The sequence below is a fragment of the Rhea pennata genome, chromosome 2, assembly GCF_028389875.1.
Source record: "Rhea pennata isolate bPtePen1 chromosome 2, bPtePen1.pri, whole genome shotgun sequence".
NCBI lineage: Eukaryota > Metazoa > Chordata > Aves > Rheiformes > Rheidae > Rhea > Rhea pennata.
The window spans coordinates 33,402,697-33,423,816 of record NC_084664.1 but is presented as its reverse complement, the minus strand read 5'-3'; the positions used below and the strand labels follow the sequence as shown (position 1 = coordinate 33,423,816).

At 33.2% G+C, this 21,120-nt stretch overlaps 1 protein-coding gene across 5 annotated transcripts in view; it reads left to right on the top strand.

The window, feature by feature from the left end:
• Positions 1-21,120, top strand: part of SNX13 (sorting nexin 13) — a 77,804-nt gene that overhangs the window by 19,802 nt on the left and 36,882 nt on the right. For 4 of the 5 annotated variants that reach the window (XM_062569199.1, XM_062569196.1, XM_062569195.1 and 1 more), the window contains 8 exons: positions 4,671-4,783; positions 10,043-10,145; positions 14,953-15,042; positions 15,444-15,565; positions 17,979-18,100; positions 18,249-18,350; positions 18,997-19,085; positions 19,499-19,582. In XM_062569199.1, the coding sequence (XP_062425183.1) occupies positions 4,671-4,783; positions 10,043-10,145; positions 14,953-15,042; positions 15,444-15,565; positions 17,979-18,100; positions 18,249-18,350; positions 18,997-19,085; positions 19,499-19,582 (825 nt within the window). The remainder of the gene's footprint in view (positions 1-4,670; positions 4,784-10,042; positions 10,146-14,952; positions 15,043-15,443; positions 15,566-17,978; positions 18,101-18,248; positions 18,351-18,996; positions 19,086-19,498; positions 19,583-21,120) is intronic. The other variant, XM_062569198.1, reaches the window with a different exon arrangement.

The window sequence follows — 21,120 nt, the reverse complement described above, 5'->3', positions numbered from 1 at the left end:
TGAGTATTTATTAGTTAAAGCAAGTCCATAGCGTGGAAGGAAAACTATTAGGTGGAAATATGAGGCTTTGTTAGCCCTTTGTGTGTATGATCTTACTGACACCCTGCAGAAATTTTTCTTCATAAGACCTTGGATATGACAGATAAGAAGTGGTGATGGTGAGGGTGTGTGTGTACTAGTGCAAATGTAGCTGGAACTGATGAGGGGGAACCGCTATTACCTGGAATAAACATGCTTATACAATGAAAGGATCTCTGTGTACATACAATATATGCATACAAATGTATGCTGAAGGATTAATGCCCTAAATATCTCTGAGTCTAGGTAGCTATCTGGAAAGCAAGTAGCTGGTACTGTGACAGTTCAGTTAGGAAATCTTTTCTTCCAGCATAAAACATATCAGCTTCTTTTAAAGGATCTAGATATATGCTACTTCAAAGACAGCATATAACATCTGTTCAGAAGACTGGCTTGTTCTTTCTTTCAGGAATGATGACTATCCGTCTTAGAGTTAACTTTAGTAAGTCTAGACAGAGTTTCTGCAAGTCTGTTATAACTATCTTAAAAAAAAAAAAAAGTTCTATAAATAAAACTTTTCCTGCAGCATTTGGTTGGTTTTAAGTAGAGGATTTTGCATTTAAGGATTCTAACTAGTTCTGCAGTATGCATTTAGTTAGTACAAACTTAGTAGAAAGTGCTACAGAACCAGTTAGGATACTTAAATTAGTGTAATGTTTGGACTTCCCTTGCTTTTAATAGCTGACTTTAATGTCGTAGTGTTTTAAAAGGAAATTTAAATGAGGTCTTCAGTTTTGTCTGTGAGTCGTAGTGCTAGAGTCCTTTTAAAAAGTGCTAAGGGAAATTTTATTTGCAGTGGGCTGAAGTGGGACCATTCTGATGACTAGACAGACCCTTTGAATCAGCAAGATTATACACCACGTATCTGAAGCTTGCAAGAATTGGGCCAATATCTGTTGTACTTAGTACAGTGTACCAAGTTGTGCAGGTTTTAAGAAATCTTATTAAAATACCAAATGAGATTTGAATCTCTGTAGCTGTACACTCAATTGCAAAAATAGAGCATAGAACAAAAGGTCACTGTTTTATCTGTTAGAGTTAGAACTTTCTTTGATAATTCTGCAGCGTTTAGGTGCTCTGAATATGAATCCTGCTATCCAGTTTAATGAAGATTTGTTAAGTCAGGCAGAATGTTTATCCTGCATTTAGAACTTAAACTTTTTTGATTAATACCATTAAGCATCCTGATATTTGGATATACTGATGTTTTGATTAAAAATAAATATTGTCTTCTGTGTGCATATTCCCTGTTGCTTGTAGTACTCTGCAGAAATTTTAAAATAAGTGTATTTCTGGGGGCATAAATTAGAGGGATTGTGTTTATTTATTGTAAGGTAAACTTCTAATGGAATTTCATGCCATTTTTTTATTATTGTAGTCACCATTTTTTTTTTAAGATTAATATCCCATCACTTGCCCTCTTTATGCCCCCAAATACAGTTTATCTACATTTACTCACTATTATGAGTCAACAAAATCATCTACTCATTATGACCAAAATTTTTATCATTGCACTGTTCTTCAGCATTTTAACTGTTTGGGTTGTGTATATATTTTTATGTGCTGCTGTAGTTGTATTATGCTGCCAAACATGAACTGAAAGATATTTGCTTTTACTAATAGTATATTTTTAAATTATTTTATTTGTAATGGGATAAGATGAAAAGAAACATAGTAGTTACTTCTAAAGAAACCTCTGACTTCTGAACTGTTTATACATTGTCACTGGTGTAGTAGAGGAGTCTGAAATATGATGACTACTAAGATAGAGGGCACTTCAGATGATATCAGTTTTCAAATAGTTTGAATACAATCTTAAGTTTTAATTCCTCAAAATTGATGCAAAATTCTCACGTTTGCCAGCTGGACCTAAATTTTGCTATGCATGTACTAAGCGTGGTGCTTTTTGTTCAGTAGTAGAAATAGATTTTTTTTTCCCTTCTGTTTACAGTGTTTCTGACAGATTTTCTGCAGAACATAAGCTTTTTCAAAAGTTTATAATTCACACAGTCTTACACACTGTAAGGAGAGAGGTGCTTCTTTCTCTTCAGTGTGTGACTCAAGATGACAGAATTAATACTTCACTTGAGATGATGTTTTATTGGGTATAGTATGGGAATATTGTATTTAGAACTGCCTTTTTGTTGAGAGATCCAGCTTCCTAGCTACAGAGAGGACTGAACAAATTAAGAAAGAAACTAATCAGAAAGAAAATATAATTCCATCTCAATATACCCTATACTTGAAATAATTGAATTTTCCCTTCTTTATGATGGTGATCACCATTTACACCCATGAAACAGCTCTCCTTAGAGCTATGATTTTGGTTTTCGGCAGCCTTGTGTCTTGCTTTCAGAAAAGAACTGAGGCTGCTTTGTAGAGGAACCATATGTTGTATTATTTTCCTTATCCATAAATCTTAAATCTTTTTTTGTCAGGAAGTTTGTTTTCTGAATCCAGTTCCCAAAGTGGAAACATAACAGACTCTAGGAAGTAGGAACTGTAGTTAAGCTTCTGCCTTCCCCCCTGCAAGAGAAGGGAGAGGTTGGAGAGGGGATCCCTGCAAGTATGATGTTCAATCTCTGCTTATTTTCTAAATATTAAACTGCAAGACAAGTATGTTTAAATACTTCCTTACTGTTACTTGTTGACATAGCAGTTGTCTGAATTTCCGTCAGGGTGTCATTTGATCACTGTTAGGGAAGATGTAAATTAGATGACAAAAAAAGACAAGTTGAGAGCATTAGATCTGGAACAGTTTTGGTGACCTATAAATACTTGTCGTTATCAGTTTCACACTTTTGGGACTTGGCTGAAACATGTTTTCCACAATGCACTATAGACTAGATTGAATTAAATTTATATAATCTTTATTGACTGCATTGCAGCATTGTGAAAGTCCAGAACTACTGTAGCTTGGTTCAATCCAGTCCCCCCTGCCTTGCTTTTTAGATTCCCCTGAATGTGTATATTGCTTGCACTGTAACCTGTATCAACACAATAACCTGAATCTTACTGCTTTGTTCATACTTTCGGTGAATCTGCTAGAGCAGGTGAAGATTTGTCTACTGAATTATATAAGGTGTCAGCCTAGAATTCATTGTTTGATTTTCATGTCTAACAAATACATTATATTACTTTATTTGTGATTGAAAACACTTTTTTTAATAGCCTTTGATATTTGTTCTGTTTTCCTATACCAGTAAGAATGGACTCCTTTCCCTGTTATTTTACAATTAAACTACTCTTTTTGTGATAGAAATCTTTGAAGGATAGAGAAGGAGATGGATGTTAACATATAAAGGAAGTTCTAGAAGTGTCACTAAAAGTTGTTAGAATTATTAGAATAAAATTGTGAATGTGGTTGAGGGCAGAGAAATGGTTTAACCAGGTATTTGCTGATAAACATGACAAAGCTGATTGTAGTGGTGTACAAACAAAATCCCATGAAAGTTAAGTGCAAGATAATTTTTTATAGCAAATAAGTATCTGCCATAAGCATATTCATAAGCAAATTTATAAACTAATCGCAAACTTTAAATCCTTGTTTGTACAAAAGAGTAATGGAGTAACGTACGTGCTTAAGACTTGGGCTTAAGGGGAACCAATTTAGTGTGCGTTTATCACATGGCTTGAAGCAGAGGTGAAAAGTACAGCTGTAGGCCAAAAGGTATTCAGTAAGATTATGAAAGTTACTAATTTAAAATATTTTAATCTTATTTTCACTCTTAAAAAAACAAACCAAAAACCACAGATGCTCTAGTGGTGCTTTTTCAAACGGCCTTTTTCTCCCCGCCAAATATCAGTCCTGTCTGCTGAGCAAACTAGCAACATCCATTTCCTACAAACGTGATAATGCCAACTTTGAAAAAAGTGTTTTTTCCCAGGTTCTCTTTTTCTTTTGATATCAAATTTAGGATTTTTGAATGGAATTGTATTTAAATATTCTAGAGAATTATTTGAGTACCTTTTGATTTTTATGGTAAAAATTGTTACTTTTATTAAGCAGTTTCTTAAGCTTCCCTCTTATTTTAAGAAAAAAATAAAGGTAAGCTTATATAAAATATTTCATGTACCTGCTGACCAGTACATGACTTAACTGGAGACAAAGACAAAAACACTTTTTGGTCTTGAAATTAATGAAGAAATGGCATTGCTTGTCTGTGGAAGATTACACAAGTGGTTGTGTAAAACAAGACTGTGTTAATCTCCATTCTTGGAAGTAGTGGAGAATTTCACAGAAACAAAGGAATCTCAAGAAACAGAAGTGCAAAAAATGAGAACAAAGAAGAAAAGGGAATGATATTTTAAAGGGTAATAGTTGCATCTAAAGTGAGAGAGGGATAATTAATTTAAAGAGAAATACTCAAATATTGGTTAAACTGGACTACTAGCCCACATATTAGTTGATTTTAAAAAATACAGTTTTTAATAAAAAGATCTCATTTATTTCATCAAACAAAACTTCTATTTTGTATCTAGTTGTAGTTTCTTAAAATATTGATACATTTTAAATACTACTCTAGAGAATTTAAAATTTTACAGATAAAATTCTACATGTTAATTGTTCTTTTGTGTGTTTTTGTTTTCAGACCAGTCTTTCCATATGGGGATGGGGAAGTCTTGGCGTTGTGCTTTTTCTAATAACTTTTGGACCCTTCGCTATATTTTACTTTGCATTTTATATCCTCTGCTTTGTGGGTGGGTAAGTATACTACTTAGTCTTTTGCGTAGTTTCCTGAGAAGGTAAAACTATAATGCGCGTATCAGCAAAAGATTTTATCTGAAAATCTGCAGTGACTTCCATGTAATAAATATTGTCATATTTGAGAATCTCCAACTTTATAAGCCAGATTTTTTTTCTTAACGTCTCAGACTTAATCAAAACAAATTTTCTGTTGAATAGAAGTACCCTAGCCAACACAAAAACATTTTTAATTTGAGAAAAAATATTTATAGCTATTTATAATGTGATGATCAGGGGACAAATATTCACATAATATTATCCTTAGTTGTTTTTAACTTTATGTTACTGTGTCAGTTCTTTTCTCAGCTATTTATTATGTAATTACTATGTCCCTTTTCCTTATCACAGTCTTGTTTTCCTACATAAGATCTACATTTAGATGTCGCCTCATTCATGAGAAAAACAATGAGTGTTTTTCTAGATGTATGGAAATGATAAGTCTATATATGGCTACATTTTGTGCAGATAAATCAGTTCAGCAACTGTAGACATTTCATAGTTTAAGCTATTTTATCTATAGAAATGAATGGAGCAAACAGGTAATGGGCTTTTTTCTTTTTTTCTTTTTCTTTTCTTTTTTTTTCTTAATACAGTTATTACACTGTGTATTGTAATGCTTCCCTTAAAAATAAAGTTACACAAGTCATAATGTCAGTCCAGATGTGTCAGTGGGATATTCCTACTTCCTCTCACACATTTGTCTATTTACCTGCAGCACAGTAATGTTTCTTTGCTCTCCAAAAACCTGCCTGGCTTCAAAGTGGAGATTTGGGCTACCTTTTAAAATTTTTATTTTTCTCTTTGAAAAACCATCTTAGCTGGATGTAATACAGAATGTATACCTGTGTGTCATATTTAAAGGTGTAATAGAATTTAGCAGCTAGAATTAGAGACTCTGTGCTCAGGTTTTAACTCTGTTAAACTTTGGAATTCTATTTCTGAGAATTCACAATAGTCAATTTACTAGAATGAGAATTTGGTTAGAGTAAAACTAATTTTTAAGTAAATGCCTTTTTCTTGTTGAGCTGAGACAAAAGTTCTTCCATTTTTTGTTTTGTATTACTACATCTGTAGTATTTGCAGTATGAAAAATAATGTGAGATTTAATAAAAAAATTAGATGCTTAACCTTCCTTCATGCTTAATTTCAATTACTTGGCTTGTCAAAGCTAGCAGACAAAGGAGTCTCTCATAGGGTATGTCTTAAATCAGCTAGATTTTGTCACTGTGAGCCTGTCTCTGGTGCCTTAGCTTGCTCATTCTCAATGCAGCTCTGATATCTCTTTGCTGTTTCATTTGCTGCTTTGGTTCGTTTTTGTATGTAGTCAATGTACATTGATCTTATCAAGGCTCAATTTATCCTGTGGTGGTATATCTATTAAAGCAGAACTTGTATCCATTTTTCTAGTGTATTTGTTTATGTAGGTAGGTATTAAATCTTAGCCCTTCCAGTAGAATCCTATTACATTTTTTAGTTTAATCTGTAAATATTTTTGGCTAAGGCTGTGATCTGGCCCTTTTTTATGCTGTTAATCTTTTCAGAAGTGTGACATGTACTTTAAGCTTTAATATTCAGTATGCGGAGCCAGGAGTACTAACTAGGTCAGACAGGTTTATGTCAAAATTATTCTTGTCTGCTTGATTCTTTTTGAATTACTTTCCAGCAGGTTCTGCAAAATATTTGATCCTATTTTTCTTACAAACACAAACAAAGATTAATGTTGTAAAGTAACTTCTTTACCTATGATTAGAAATTATATATTCACAACACCATTTATATAAATTAAGAAGATAAAAATCCAACTTTGCTTCATGTTTATGGTAGTTTCCTTAACTCCTCACTTAATCTGAGCAAGGTAACAGTTTTGGACATGGATTTTTAAGCTACAATTTTATGCTGATATTTTGAATTCTTACCAATTTGACAAGCAGTTTTCTAACTTTTTACTCTTGCTTAAAAATGGTGGCCTGTATCAATGGTTCCTGACTTCCGCTAGCTGGAAGTCCCACTTCTGTCCCATTTTACAGTTTAGACAGGAGTAAATGTGGAATTGTATTTGGATGCATTCTTACTATTCTTATCTAAATATTTAAAATACATGCTAATAAGTTATGAATGAAAACAATAGCGATGCCTTAGCTTTATCACCATAATCTGTTTTTACTGCCACTTTTGTTGGGTGCTAATTATTTCTTTTTCCTGTACTCCTGCACTCATGTGTGTTTCCTTTTATATAGATGACTTAAAATAACAATAGTACGGTTGTTGTATGCATGGAAGGATACCGAAGCTATGTGTGTATATATAAATAAAAACTTTAAAATCAAAATGCTTTTTTTTGTGCAACTGTTCCATTTTTGAATCTTCATGAGGTATTTTGTGCCTCTACTTCCAGTATTGGTACAAACCCATTAACCTGAGTACTGGACCCTGCCTCTTACCATCTCCTTTTTCTTTGTGCTATGTATGTTTATTTCCTTACTCTTTCTCCTTCCCTCTTTGAATCGTAAAGGCATTGGCGGGGGGTGGGAGGGGGAAGTGATCTGCAGCTGTGCCAACAGTCCTAGGCTTCTGATGTTCGCAGAATTGAAATTTTTTGGACAGCCAATCACATTGCGACTTTAAGGGATTTGTTCTGTCCTCAAAAATCATAATTAAGAATATTGATTCACATCCAGATATATGTGACTGGCTGCCTGCATTGATGATTCTAATTGCTGACCAAATGGGGAATAGTTCTGAAGCCAAAAGAATTCAACTGAAGCTGTTACTTTTCAGATTTGAGGGGAAAATGATAAATCTGTGTATGTTGTTAATCTATCTCTGTGAAAAGCTGGTCTTCCAATAATCTTTGGAAAAACTTTACAAACTAAATTTAAATAACCTATAATCTCTTCATTTTTTTCTGTTTTATTCTCTTGGAGAAAAATTTAAAACGATGTGTCTTTACTGGGCTGAATACCCTCTGGTTCTTGACGAATTAGGTAGTCAGGAATTTCCAGCGCAAGTGCTTAACAGTTATACTGGATGGTTAGGCTACGTATACTTTTCTAAAGCACCCAAGTCAATAAGTCAGAGAGTAAAATGTATTGATTTCAGATACAGAGGCAGAAGCTCCTAGCATTTCCAGTTAAAAAACAAAATACTTACAGGCATCTAAGAAGATAAGCATACATCTTGATAGGATATTGTATTTTTGAATGAGTCAGTAACTTCAAATGCATCATCTTATAACATTTGAAAGAAAACAGCTGTATAATCTACAGCTAGTTACGTCCAACTCTTCTATCCTTCGCATAAAAAAGGAGAAGGTACATTCCCTTTCTAGAAGTTGCTGATAAACGGTTGAAGTTACAACTGTTTTTCTGCAAAAATTACTTCTTGGATAAATTGATTCCTTTAAAAACAGGCTGAGGTTTCTGAGCAGTAGATTATATATATATATATATAGATAGATAGATATGTACATATATATGTATATGTATATTTATACATATATAAAAGAAAAAGCTATTTTTAATGATTTTCTTTTAAAAATTTTGATTAATTTTCAGCATAGTGAAACTAATTTTGAGAAATTAGCCAAGCAAGTTTGTTGTCCTCAAACTGAATTACTATATAATAATAGCACCATTGGTGTTAGGATTTTAAGGCTATCTGAAAGCAGCTGGAGCAGATGAGTAATTAAAAAAACACCTTTTAATTTCCACTCTTCCTTAATTGTCCTTTGGTCATTTGTAGAAAGTATGTTTAGCTGGTAGATAAAGATGGTGCTGTAAGCTCTGAGGCAATCTGTGTATCAAGTGAAATTTTCTTCCTTCTGCATTGTCATGTTACTCATAATTATTTTACCTAACTTTTTTGCCCTGGAGTTGTGTGAATGACCATCTCCCTGCACTTGAATTCCTGAGCCTCTGGAGTACTTAAAAGAATGGTTCCCGGTTTGGAAGTTAAAGTCTTCAGATGGCTTATTTCTGGTGAATATAAGTATGTTGGCAGGATTTCTGTCCTAGTCGTGTAAGAAAAGATATCATGTGTCATGGAGCAGTCTACGTTAAAAAAAAAATATATATATATATGTTTGCCATATATGTTTAAAAAGCTATGTATTTTCAGCCTTCCCAAGGCTCATCTAGAGCAGTTAACTTTATCTTCTCATTGTTATTCATGCTTAACTTTTCAAAGGCTACCTATTTTGATTATATTATAGCTGAGGAAAAAAAAAAGACTGCACAGCTTTTAGGTTTTCATCTATTTCTTATTCAAATAGCTTTCTGGTATATGTGTTCCTGCTTTCCAGTCCCAGTGTCATAAGCTATATTTATTATTTCTTTTTTGTTTCTGTCACATCAAAGGTAAACTTTTTATAAGTGTTACTTTTACTCTCATGCTTTCATTTGTATCATAATGAAAAACAGTCCTATGTAATTAAAAGTTATAATTTAAATATCATTGTGAACTTCTTGGGGAAGAAGACAATAAATTCGTAATATAACATGCTTTTAAGATGACTGGTCCAGAAATGCATGAAGTCAAATTTATATACTGAATTGATAAACCTTGTGTTTGACTTCAGCTGTCCTCTAGACTTTTCTTTGGCTAATTGTTTTAATGCAGGCTAACAGGAGTACTTTTGTTTTGTTTTGTTTTGCAGCTTATTATCGTAAGGTCTGTGTCAAAAAATTTTACTTCTCATTTAAGCATATGCAAGCAGTAGCATTACTGCATCAGTTTCGTGCTGCTCTGTGCTTCTGTGTCTTATGCCACGATGCCATGGCCTGAATACATCTCTAAAGAGTTTAGTTCTTGATGCTGAAGTAAAAGAATCTGTGTAAAAATGCAGTAAGACTGACTTACATATGTACTCCTTTTTCATTGCACTAATATTTATGAGGATAGATGGCACCTATCAAGTTCTTATCATATAGCAGGCTCTCTAGTGTAGACTATGCTGTGTATATCTGCTGTGTGACAGGAATTAGTGTTGATCCTAATACAAGACCGAGAAACTTAGTAGTACTTGATATCATGTCAGTGATTTCGAGCGGCAAGCTACACTGTGAAAGACCACCTTTCATGGAGAATCAACAATCAGTGAGAATCATTGTACATAGTCAGTTTATAACTTGATGTGGAATATTTTCTAGAGGAAGAAAAAAACCCCTTTATTTTAGCTAATCTCTCTCTCTCTTTTTTTTTTTTTTCTTTCCTTTTTAGGGGTTTTGTGGTTACTCTTTTATTTGGAAAAAACAACTCGGAAAAATACCTTGAGCAGTGTGAACATTCATTTCTTCCTTGCACATCTTTTGGGATCCCTAAGGTAACGAGAGATTACTGGTCTAAACTTCTAGATCAAATTTTATAACTTTGAAACTTAGAGTAACATTAATAATCCTTTTGGATGTAACAATTTGAAGTGTGCCAGTTTTCTAAGATATATGATCCAGTTTTCATGTTTTAAGTTTCTTTCTGAGGTGCAAAGCTATGTGTGAAAGTACAATGCAAGATTTTTCCTGTTTGAAATACAAACTTTTAAAGCATTTACAGAAAGTTTATTTCCACTATTGTTTCTGGCTTCACTATGAGAAATAAGTAACATAAATCTAGTTAATACTATTTGTTAGGAAATTACTAAACTTTTTCTAGACTACTTTGTGTTATTTTTGTTTTACTTGGATGACAGTTACCTCTTGCTTGTTACCACATAATTGTCATCACTTTTTAGGATTCTTCCAGTGTCGAAAAGATTCTTCCATGCTCTCCAGCTTTGATTCTTTATGATCAGAAAGTTGCTAAAGCCTAGATTTAGAACACTTCAGGGAGGTAGAAGGTGGAAGTCTTTGACTGTCACAGAAATGTGTACATGAATGTAGAGGAACCGTGGGATCCACTATTCCACTCTGTCTTCTTTTTTTTGGGGGGGGGAGTGTCTTGATTGTTAAAAGAGACAAATCATTCTAGTTGATGGATCTAAATTTGGGCTTCCTAACTGAATAAATCTGCATCACAGAAGAAAATTCTTACTCTCAGAGGTAGAATTACTAGGAATTCTTGGGTTAAGAAGCTGTACATCTCAGCAGTTCAGAAATTTAGATGTATCTTGGCCTAATCAGTTTGAGCTATTCAGAAGAGGAGAAAAAAAAGTTTCACCAAAAGATTGAGAGTTATGTCATAATACTTAATCTCAAACTGTTTTGACTGAAACATCCTTCTCGTCCTTCTTAACTGTCAGGTATTCAGTGGAGTCACAAAACTATCTCATGGCTCTCAACACTGCATGTTATCTGTGAAAGGGGGGTTTCAACTCTCTTATCAGTAGTACATTGAAGGAAGATTTATTTTGGGATTCAGCAGTATGTTTTCTAGTCACAAGTAGTTTTTGTGACTGATTCATAGCTCAGTTGGTAAGTTGCCTTTTCATATAAGCCTTCTTTGTAGCTATGGAGATAAATCTGGGCCTTGAATATATTCTAAACTTTAGAGTGTCTCTACTGATCCAAATGAAAAATACAGAGTTTAAAACGTTATTACTACTCCTGCAAAAGGACAAGGCAGCAAATAAATAATTCTGTTCCATTAAGAGTGGCCTGTTTTCCTTTCAGGGGCCTAAAGTCCTTGATTCCCCAAATAGTTAATGATTACTTTCATGTTGCCTGAAATAATGTTGTCCTTTAAGACATGTTTAAGAAATGTTAACATATTAAAAACCTATGAAGTTCTGTTTCAAGGTATCTTACTTCTCTACACCTCTGAATACCATTTTACACTATATTGCTTCTTTATCTCCATATTTATACATGCTTTCATCCCTTTATAATAGGGTAAAATGTCAGTCTTTGCATAACTCTCACAATCTTGGTGCTTTGACATCTGGTTTGAGCATGGATTATTGACACATTATTTTTCTCATCTGACCTCCCCTGACTAGTCTGTGGATTGAAGTTTTGTTGTACAAAGGTGTTTATTTTCAGCTGTCTTAATAAATCCTGTTTGAAGCTGTTCTCCAACTAAAATCTTTGTCTTCTCTAGTAGCGTTTTGAATTTCTTACCACTCTGCTAAAATAGCATTAGCTACTTTGGTTGAGCTTTCAGTAACAGTGATAGAAGAGATAAGTCCTAAGCTAAACCAAATAGTGTAGGTTTTCTTGGAGTTTCTGTTCACCTTTTTGATATTAAATATCTGCTGATTTGTCTTTATTGAAAGGTAATATCTTTAATTTTAAAGCTCTTTTGACCCTAACTGGTCTTGAACAATGAATGTTCTCTCCAGTGTATAGGTTATGTTTATTCCGTGAACCATATCCAAACTCATTTTGCTTCAGCATTAAATTCTTTTTTAATGCTGTATTTTGAGGAGTAATAGAATGATACAGATTCCTTATAAGAAGCTTTTTTTCCCCAAAGACAGTTTGGTGAGGGTTTTTTTGTTCATTTTTTCAGGTTAAGCTAAATGTTCAAAAGCTTGATTTTAAAGAAATCAGTTATAACTCAGAGCACCAAAAGTGTGGCTAAAGATAATGTAAAGAATGCACCTAATCTTAAGTAAAAGTATAGGATTTGGTGCAGCTACATTTGCCCAGTTGCTACTTGTTGTACATAACAGTAAATATGTAACAAAAGCTTCACGTTAAGGAGATCTGATTGTGTGAGTCTGATGGATGATTAATTACTTTTCTAAGAACTTTTTTTTTATTTGCATGGAAGCAGACAGGTTTAAACATTAGGATTAGACTTAACTTCTGAAAGTCTCTATTCTACGTAACTCTCATATCAGGAATACACTAAATGTTGTAATGCACTGATTCTGTAAGCTATGTCACTTGCAAATCTATATTAAAATGTTGAATAAAAGGTAGAGCCTTCTCAACTGTTAATTGAAATGCCGTTTTCAACAAAAATGGTAGAATCAGTCTAACATAACTGTGGAATGTCTAGATATTATCATAATTGTCGTCTCACTTAAAATGCAAGACTTTTCTGTAGGCTAGGTGCACTATTGACAAAACACTGTAAGATAAGTTGCAACATTTTCTTATTTTCTTGACAAATTTGAATGATTAGCACCTTAAGTGCTAGTTGCATATTTGATTACTGACTGAAAATTTCTAAATCCCCTTTTTGAGTCAGTGAGCTATGTGCTATGGTACGATTGAATGCAGACTTGAAAATATCCTGTGTCCTTTCCAGTCAAGAAAGTCTCTCTGGCTTGTGATGACAATTAGATTATTTGGGAACACAAAGTTCACTTAGAGTGGCACACTCTAAATGAAGCATTCTTCACACTTATTGGTTATCTAGCATAGTTTCAACAGGGACTTTAAGATAACTGTTAGTGTGGCAAAGCAAAAACTGTGATGTCTTTTCTGTCACTGAGTCTACATGCGTGGGGAGGCTGGACTTGCTTGTACTCAGTGCTGTCCTTGTTCAGTGTATGTCTTGTGTTCCTCAAATCAATGATTCCTATTAAAATGAAGTAGGAATCAAACTTAACAATAACAAAAAAGAAAGGGGTATTCATTTTTCCTCACCAAGGAATTAATACTGGTGGAGTGTGTTTCAGACTACTAATGTGTATAAAGTGCCAGTTAAATGGAATAGTTTCTCTGTGCAAGTTGAGTGCTTCCTTTAAGTCCATCTTCTAAATTGATGTATGGAATCATGGGCTTAAAACTGATAATACTTGCAAAATCAGAGCTGTGGTGAAGTTGCTATAGCTGCATTGAATTAGAAGCTGTTATTCTATTTTTTAGATGTCTTCAGACATATCAAAAGCAAATGAAATTACACTGCACATTTTTAGACTTCTCTCATATGGTTTGATTTCATAGTTAGCTCTGCTTTATGCAGGAAGTTTGATGAGCTAAAATCCACTCTGTCATGAATCCTGAAAGCTTATGAATAGTCAAATTTTAGCAGCAAAGTTTAGAGAAGTTCCCTGTGTGCTTTCTTATTTATTTTTTTTTCCTGTGATGTTTTCCAAATGTGGTTTTATGCACACAGTCTTCAAATATAAGGATTTTTTTTTGACAATTTTCTTGGGGGATTTTATCAATGCTGTGGTTGGTATAGACATTTAATCATTCCATTCGGTATTGTCTTGTTGTTTTTGATACTGTTAACACAGAAAGTTTGCAAATATATTACTATATAATTTGTATATTGTTGGAATATGAATCAACTTCCTTAGTATGAAAGTATATAAAGTTTAACTTTAAACAACTGCTTTGTCTTGAAAGTTAAAAATATACGGTGTTTTCCAGCATAATGAAAATACTCCGTGTTGTAATACAGGGTTGATTAGGTAGAACGGGAGAGATTTTCTGTCTTCCAGTATTTGACTGCTGTTTTGAGATATACTGTTAAGTGGTTTAAATGAGCTGTTGACAGAGGGAGAGAGATATACTGAGAGAAACTTAGAACAATAGAATAGAAACACTTGATATTTGGTTTAGGGTTTCTGGTGGTTCTGCTGTATTTCCAATATACACTTTTTTCTCTATTTCAAAGGATAAAACAACTTGAAATTCTTTGAAAATAGTGTATGTTACTGGGCAGTCATTTCTCAGAAGATAAAAGGATTTATTGCAGGTTTCTTTTAAGCTTGCAAAAAGAAACTGGTTTAGTCCACTCAGAGTAGCAGTGATAAAATATATTAATTTTCAGTATGTCACTTATCAAAAGTTTGCTTTGATGAAGTCATTCCTGAACTTAACTGCATTGAGTTGCAAGTCCTTTTAAGAAATAAACTTCATTTGTGACCCCTTCCCACCATTACTTTTTAAGCACTTGTTTGTCAAATAGTGATGGTGGCAAAGAGTAATTTCTCTGCTGGGATATATAATAATCTGAGGTGGATAAAGAAGCTGAGACAAAAATGTTTCTTTTTTCGTTATTTGAGTTTTATTACCTTTTGATCTGGTATTTTAGTAAACCTCCTTCTTTACTTTAAAGAAGTAATAGTTTTCCTGGTTAGTTCCTCATCATTATTTACTATTTACTGAACAGTATAGATGTTACATCTGATATACAGTATATAATCACTAGCAAAATATTGTAGTATAAGCTTGTTACTGCAAATATACGAGTATCATAAACCTGCAAAGTTAAATTTCTTAATTTCTTTCAAGTGCATAGAAGAAATGAAACGTGAAGCCAGACCTATTAAGATTGACAGAAGACTGACAGGTGCAAATATAATTGATGAACCTTTGCAACAGGTAAGGATTATTTAATTTATTTTTGCAGGTATTGATGATAGCATGTGTTATCCAAGTAGTTTTGAGCTAAACAGAGTTTGGGAAATAGTCTCACAGTTGAGTGGCATGTGAAGAAAGTTGAAGGATTGACCAGGATATCAGAGTAAATTTTAGTCTGTTTTCTGTGTATTCTCTCTAAGCAGAGCAGTGGTGAATATATGTAGACCAGCATGAAAAAGAGTTTTCAGCGTGTATCACTTCCTTTTTCATACTGAGAAGAGTATTACTTAGTACGTGAACCTTTAAACAAGACTACTATTTCATTTTGAGGCATAAAAGCTATTTTATATTTTTGTCGTGATATTTTGTTTATTTGTTGCACTTTCCCATCTCCCTCCCCTATCCTCCTTTTCAATTATCAGGTAATTCAATTTTCCCTGAGAGACTATGTCCAATATTGGTATTATACTCTAAGCGATGATGAATCGTTTCTTCTGGAAATCAGGAAGGCTCTTCAATATGCACTTGTTCAGTTTTCTACTAGGTAAGATTATTTGTATTTGTTTCAATACCCTGGCTAAACAAGTGGAGAAATAATTGTATTGTACTGCAGCAGACAACTGATTTAAATTTATCTGTTGACATAGTTCACTGTATTGCACAGAAAGATCGCGTAATATTTTAAGATAATAATTTAAGAGAACTGCATTTCTTTTAGCTGATCCTGTAAGGAATGAGGTGATATTACTAGTCATGGTCTTTTCAAAGAGCTCCTTTCAACAATTTTTAATATCTAAATTTACTCACTAGCAATTTTCCTGCAGTTTAAGCATTGTATTGCATGAATCATCACTTTTTTTATACAGTTCTGTTTCACATCAACAGCAGTGCTAGTCCAAAGGTGTATTTTAATCTGAAAGCCTTAGTTCAAATGTTTATATCAGCTCATATAACTTTTAAAAGTGGTGTTGCTCCTTGATACGGAAGAGCACTGCAATATTTTGAAAGATAATAGTAATCTAGGAAGGCAAAAGTACATCATATGTATTTCTACTAATAGTGTTATTTGGTTCAAGACAAATGCATCTTTCTGTTGGTGGTTAACCAAGTAGCAGGAAGATAGGGACCATGCCTGGGAAATCTGTATCTTTACGATGGCTGTTGTCAGCCTAGGTAGCCAAATACCGTTATTTCCCAATACTTATTTATTAAGTAATGATTTCAAGTATTCATCCAATTATGATGACTAATACCTTCTGTCTTCAGAAGAGGGTGTGAATCACTTTTATGTAGTACACTGTTTAGCAACTTTCGAAGTGTTGTCCCTTCCCACCGTTGGCTCGAAAATATATGTCTGTGTGCTTTTCTGACAAGGAAGGTCAAATTTGGATGGAGAGTTAAGTTTAATGCTAGGAAAAAAATCATGATATTAAAATTCTGTTGGCTGAGAAATAATGGAAATCCTAGGAAACAGAATGTTGGAAATACTGAAAATTAGGCTAAACAAAATGTATGACAGAGAGTTACAGAGAATGATTCCGTGCTTGCATGAAATGCAGGCTGCTCAACTCGTGTTTTTGTCTGTGCTTTGAAATTACTTCATTGGCACCACAGTGAAAAGTGCTGGGTTTGTATCAAAGCATTTAAGTTATAACCAACTTTGTTACATATTTTTTCCTACAGTATTATAACTCTAAAGGAATCACCACCACTCTTGGGCAATTACTTTCTGCCTCTACCAACCAGATCAGTTTCACAAGGCTACTGCAGTTGGTTGTAAATATTGAGAGAAGTTGATCTAATTTATTTATAATGACTATATTTTGATATACTGGTAGCATTCTCTGAGTTGCATAATCTCTAATCTCATTTATCCTGTGAATTTCTGGAGACAATAAATAGAGCAGAATTATTTTTTGAGCTGCTCATTTACAGGAATTATGTAAGGCTGCCACCTGCTGTTTTTACATGATCTATTGGATGTGTGGATAGTGGATTTGATTATTGGTGGGTTTGTTTTAACTGCTTTTCAAGGCAACTCCATTTTTGCTTACCATAAGTAGATTTGCATTAGGCTTCCTTCTTTTCCAGAGTTCCTTATCTCTCTCCTTTTGAGGGAAGAAAGAGCAGGTGAGAGGGAATGAGGCAGAAATCAGTTATATCAATCATAAAAAAAAAAGGAGATATTGTACAAGGATCCTGTTGTAACAAAGTAGGTATCTAAGAATAAGAACTGAGAGGATTTGGATAGTGGAATACTTAGCACAGAGTAAAAGGCATCCTTAATATCTAGCTTACTAACACTCTAAGGAAAAAGTGCCTTTTTGTTTTGGCTAGTAAGCCATGGACTTACCACAAGAATAGTTCTGCATTTTTCTCAGACCACTGAAGAAATGATTTTTGTGCAAATCTTATAGTGACTGTTTTCTGACACTTCTCTGTGTGCATTATCAGTTCAGACATTTATGCTAACTACTTCTCACATAAGCTGTGGAATGAATTGTTTATAATATCAAGTTACTTGTAATTTCAAGTGAAATGTGTATTTTCTTGTGTGTATATATTAAAAATTTTGAGGAAAATGATTTTATGTCTCTTCCCAAATGATAGAAAATAGGACTGCAAAAGACATAGTCATTTAGTTTTAGGTTATACATGCTTGTAGACAGTTTATATCAGAATTTTTTACAGTTTGACGATATCATAAATCAATGCACTGCTCTAAATATTAATTTTGACCTTAAAGTAATTCAAGCACGAATATATTAATATGTAGCTATGACTACTGTTTTACAATATTTTATTTATTTTCAGTGCATAGGCAATTAAGTGGCTGTTTGTTTCTCCATGCTTAGTATTGCTGTGGCCCTTGGTTCGCAGGAAGAAGTAAAAATTTGTAATTGTTCTTTTTATCGTGGATAAAAAAAATCATTTTCATGGATACTTTTTTCTGATAGGTCAAAGGAAACAGACTGGCAGCCTTATTTCACTACACGACTTGTTGATGATTTTGGCACTCATCTTCGAGTTTTCAGAAAAGCTCAACAAAGAATGGCAGAGAAAGGTGATCAGATGAAAGGTAATGACTTCAGTATTTTTTACTTTGAGCCTGAGTAGATAGATGTGTCTCATGTGTGAAATATAGCTTTATTTTATAATTCAAATTTATTCTCAAGTTTCTGATCCTTACAGGAAAGTGTGTGTGTTTTTCATTTTCTTTTCTATAGACCAAGCTGAGGAACTTGTAGATACATTCTTTGAGGTTGAAGTTGAAATGGAAAAAGAAGTCTGTCGTGACCTAGTCTGTACTTCTCCCAAAGATGAAGAAGGTGTCTCAATATTATCTTCTCAGGTTATTTTAGTATAGTAGACTGAGTTAAAATATAAGCAATTAACAAAATGGAATGTACTCAAATCTCAGGTGACTTCAAAGCATGATTATCTACAATACACACGTATATTTGTACTATTAATTTTATAATGAGGCATATGTAGCTATTCCTCTTTCCATTGGAAGAATTTTCAACTAGAAATGTTTTTGAGGAGATGGGGGATGGGTTTGTGGATTCTTGCTGCTTTTTGTTGTTGTTGTTGTTATGATTAGATCTATCATCTTTATCACTACCCTGTAGTCTTCATTAAACAGCTCTCATCAAGTGAATCAGTTTATTTTTCAGGGCAAAATTTGAAGGAGAAGAAAAACTGTGTATGTTAAATAACAAAATAACAAAAATAGGTTTGGTTTTTGTTTGGTTTTTGGAATTTAGCTTTTTTTTGTTTTGTTTGGGGTTTTAGATCAGTACTGCTTGTACTATGGCAAAAGGCTAACTGAGAGACTTGAAATATAAGGATATATACTACTGTTTGAATTTCATTTTAAGGATTTATCTGTTGGTTTTTATGATATCAAGTGTGAAATAATATTATATTAAAATTGTGCTGAGGGACTTTTTGTTTCTCTTTCTTCCTCTCTAGGATTCCTAAGGGATCTGTGTGAGGTTTTATTGTATATATTGCTACCTCCTGGAGACTTCCAGAACAAGATCATGCGATACTTTGTCAGGGTAAATACAGACACTAAAAGTCATGCAAACTCCTTGGGTTAATAGTATAAAATTTTTTAGATCTGAGATGCTTATTGTGTGAAATTGATTGAATTTAATATTAGATTATTTTTAATGCAGTGTAATCTTGAAAAGTATGTGTTAGCGCAGAAAGATTCATGTAAAATGTCTCTGAAGTTTCTTTTATTGCTGACAATGTTAACATAGGTTGATAAAACTTTTTCCTGAGGTATTAGCATCCTTTAATGTTCACTGGAAGGGAGTATGCTAGTGACCATTGAATGATATCTGTAATTACGTATTTAGAATTTTTTTTCAACCTCTGTGGTGATTTTTTTGAATTCTTGTAGTTCTGTTAGCTTTATGAATAAATATAGAAATATATGATAGCTTTACTGTATTTTATTTTTTAGGAAATCCTCTCGCGAGGAATTCTTCTTCCATTAATAAACCAGCTCAGTGATCCTGATTATATTAATCAGTATGTCATATGGATGGTAAGATTTATAATGTTTTGATATTTCCAGAATTCATTTTACTTGTGTTCTCTGTAATCATGGTAGGTAGAGTTTAGTAAAAATTTTACCAATGTAATATTGATGAAATAGTAAACTCATGACTGCTGTTCATAATTTAAAAAAAAATATTATCTTTATTATCTGTACTGTATATTGTTACAGTTCTTTGGCAAATAAATGACTAAAAGTGTAAAGATGAGTTCTTTGGCTTTTACTGTAGCTCTTCAACAAGTATGGTGATAACCTAGAGGTTTTTCTTGACCCCTCCCCCCTGACACCGTTTACTGTAAAGCTTAAAAAGCTTCCAGAATGACAAGAGAGACTTTTTGCTGAAGGAATATTGTTTTTTAGGGATATATATGATAACCCTTAATAACCTAATTGAATAGGAGGAAACAAAGTCTTTACTTAATATTTCTTTAAATGCAGTTGGAAAAAATCTGCTTTAAAGTCATATGGTAAAATTAACATAAATAGAACATTTACAGTTAATGGTATTGTCTAATTTGCAGTGAAAATTAAAACTTGTTATTATAGTTTATTAGCCCTTCTAGGTTATGGGGAGAGGCGAAAAAAAAAAAAAACCCGAAACAGCTTGAGTCAAGTTCTTTCTACTTTTCCTCATATGTTTCACACTCTGATATTATACATTCAAGAACTATGCTGAAAATACCTTGGAATTTCAGAGTCAAAAATTCTTAAGTGCAAAATAAAATACAGGTTTATGTTTGCAATATGCCCTCCACTCCAGCTGGCCTTATTTTACATAAATATTTTCACACTGTTTTTCTACAGGAACCTAAACTCTGCTCGTACGGACCCAGCTTTTCAGTTTTCGTTTCCCTTTTCCTCCTACGCATCTTCTTTATTTGTAACTTGGCCTCATTCTTTATTTACTGAGCACTGCCCCCAGATGCATCCAAAGATAGATTTCTGAAGTTTTTATAAAGCTTTTTGTTATGACAATGATGTCTCAAATATTAATTTTCATAATTCTTTTCTGAGATGAGAAGGTAAATGTGCTGAGAGAGAGAGAAAAGAAAAAATAAAGGATTTCAAAAATTTAATAGAAGTTTTGTGAAATTAAGATTGTTGCAGAAATCAAGGTCAGAAGTAGAGCTGACTGAAATAAATTCTGACTCTTATGGGACCCTTTGGCATGAAATCAAATTCAAACCAGAAAATATACTTCCTGAAAACAAGAAGTTTAATTCAATGTTTCTGGATGTGCCAAAGTTTGATACTAATTCACTGGTAGTAAATATAAAACTTAAATATAAAATTAGGAGATAAAACTTCTGAATTTCAGAGAGAGACACATTTTTAGGTGTTTAAAGTTTCTACTATTACTACTGTTACTTTTTAAAATGGAGATCATAGGTTTTCCTCCATTTAAAAAGCAATTAAGGTTTATCGTTAAAGTTGATCGAAAGCATCCATTCTTCTCTGTTCAGCTTGCAACTCATACCAATGCACTTCTGCAGACAAGGGGTAGTATTGGCATATATAAGTCAGCA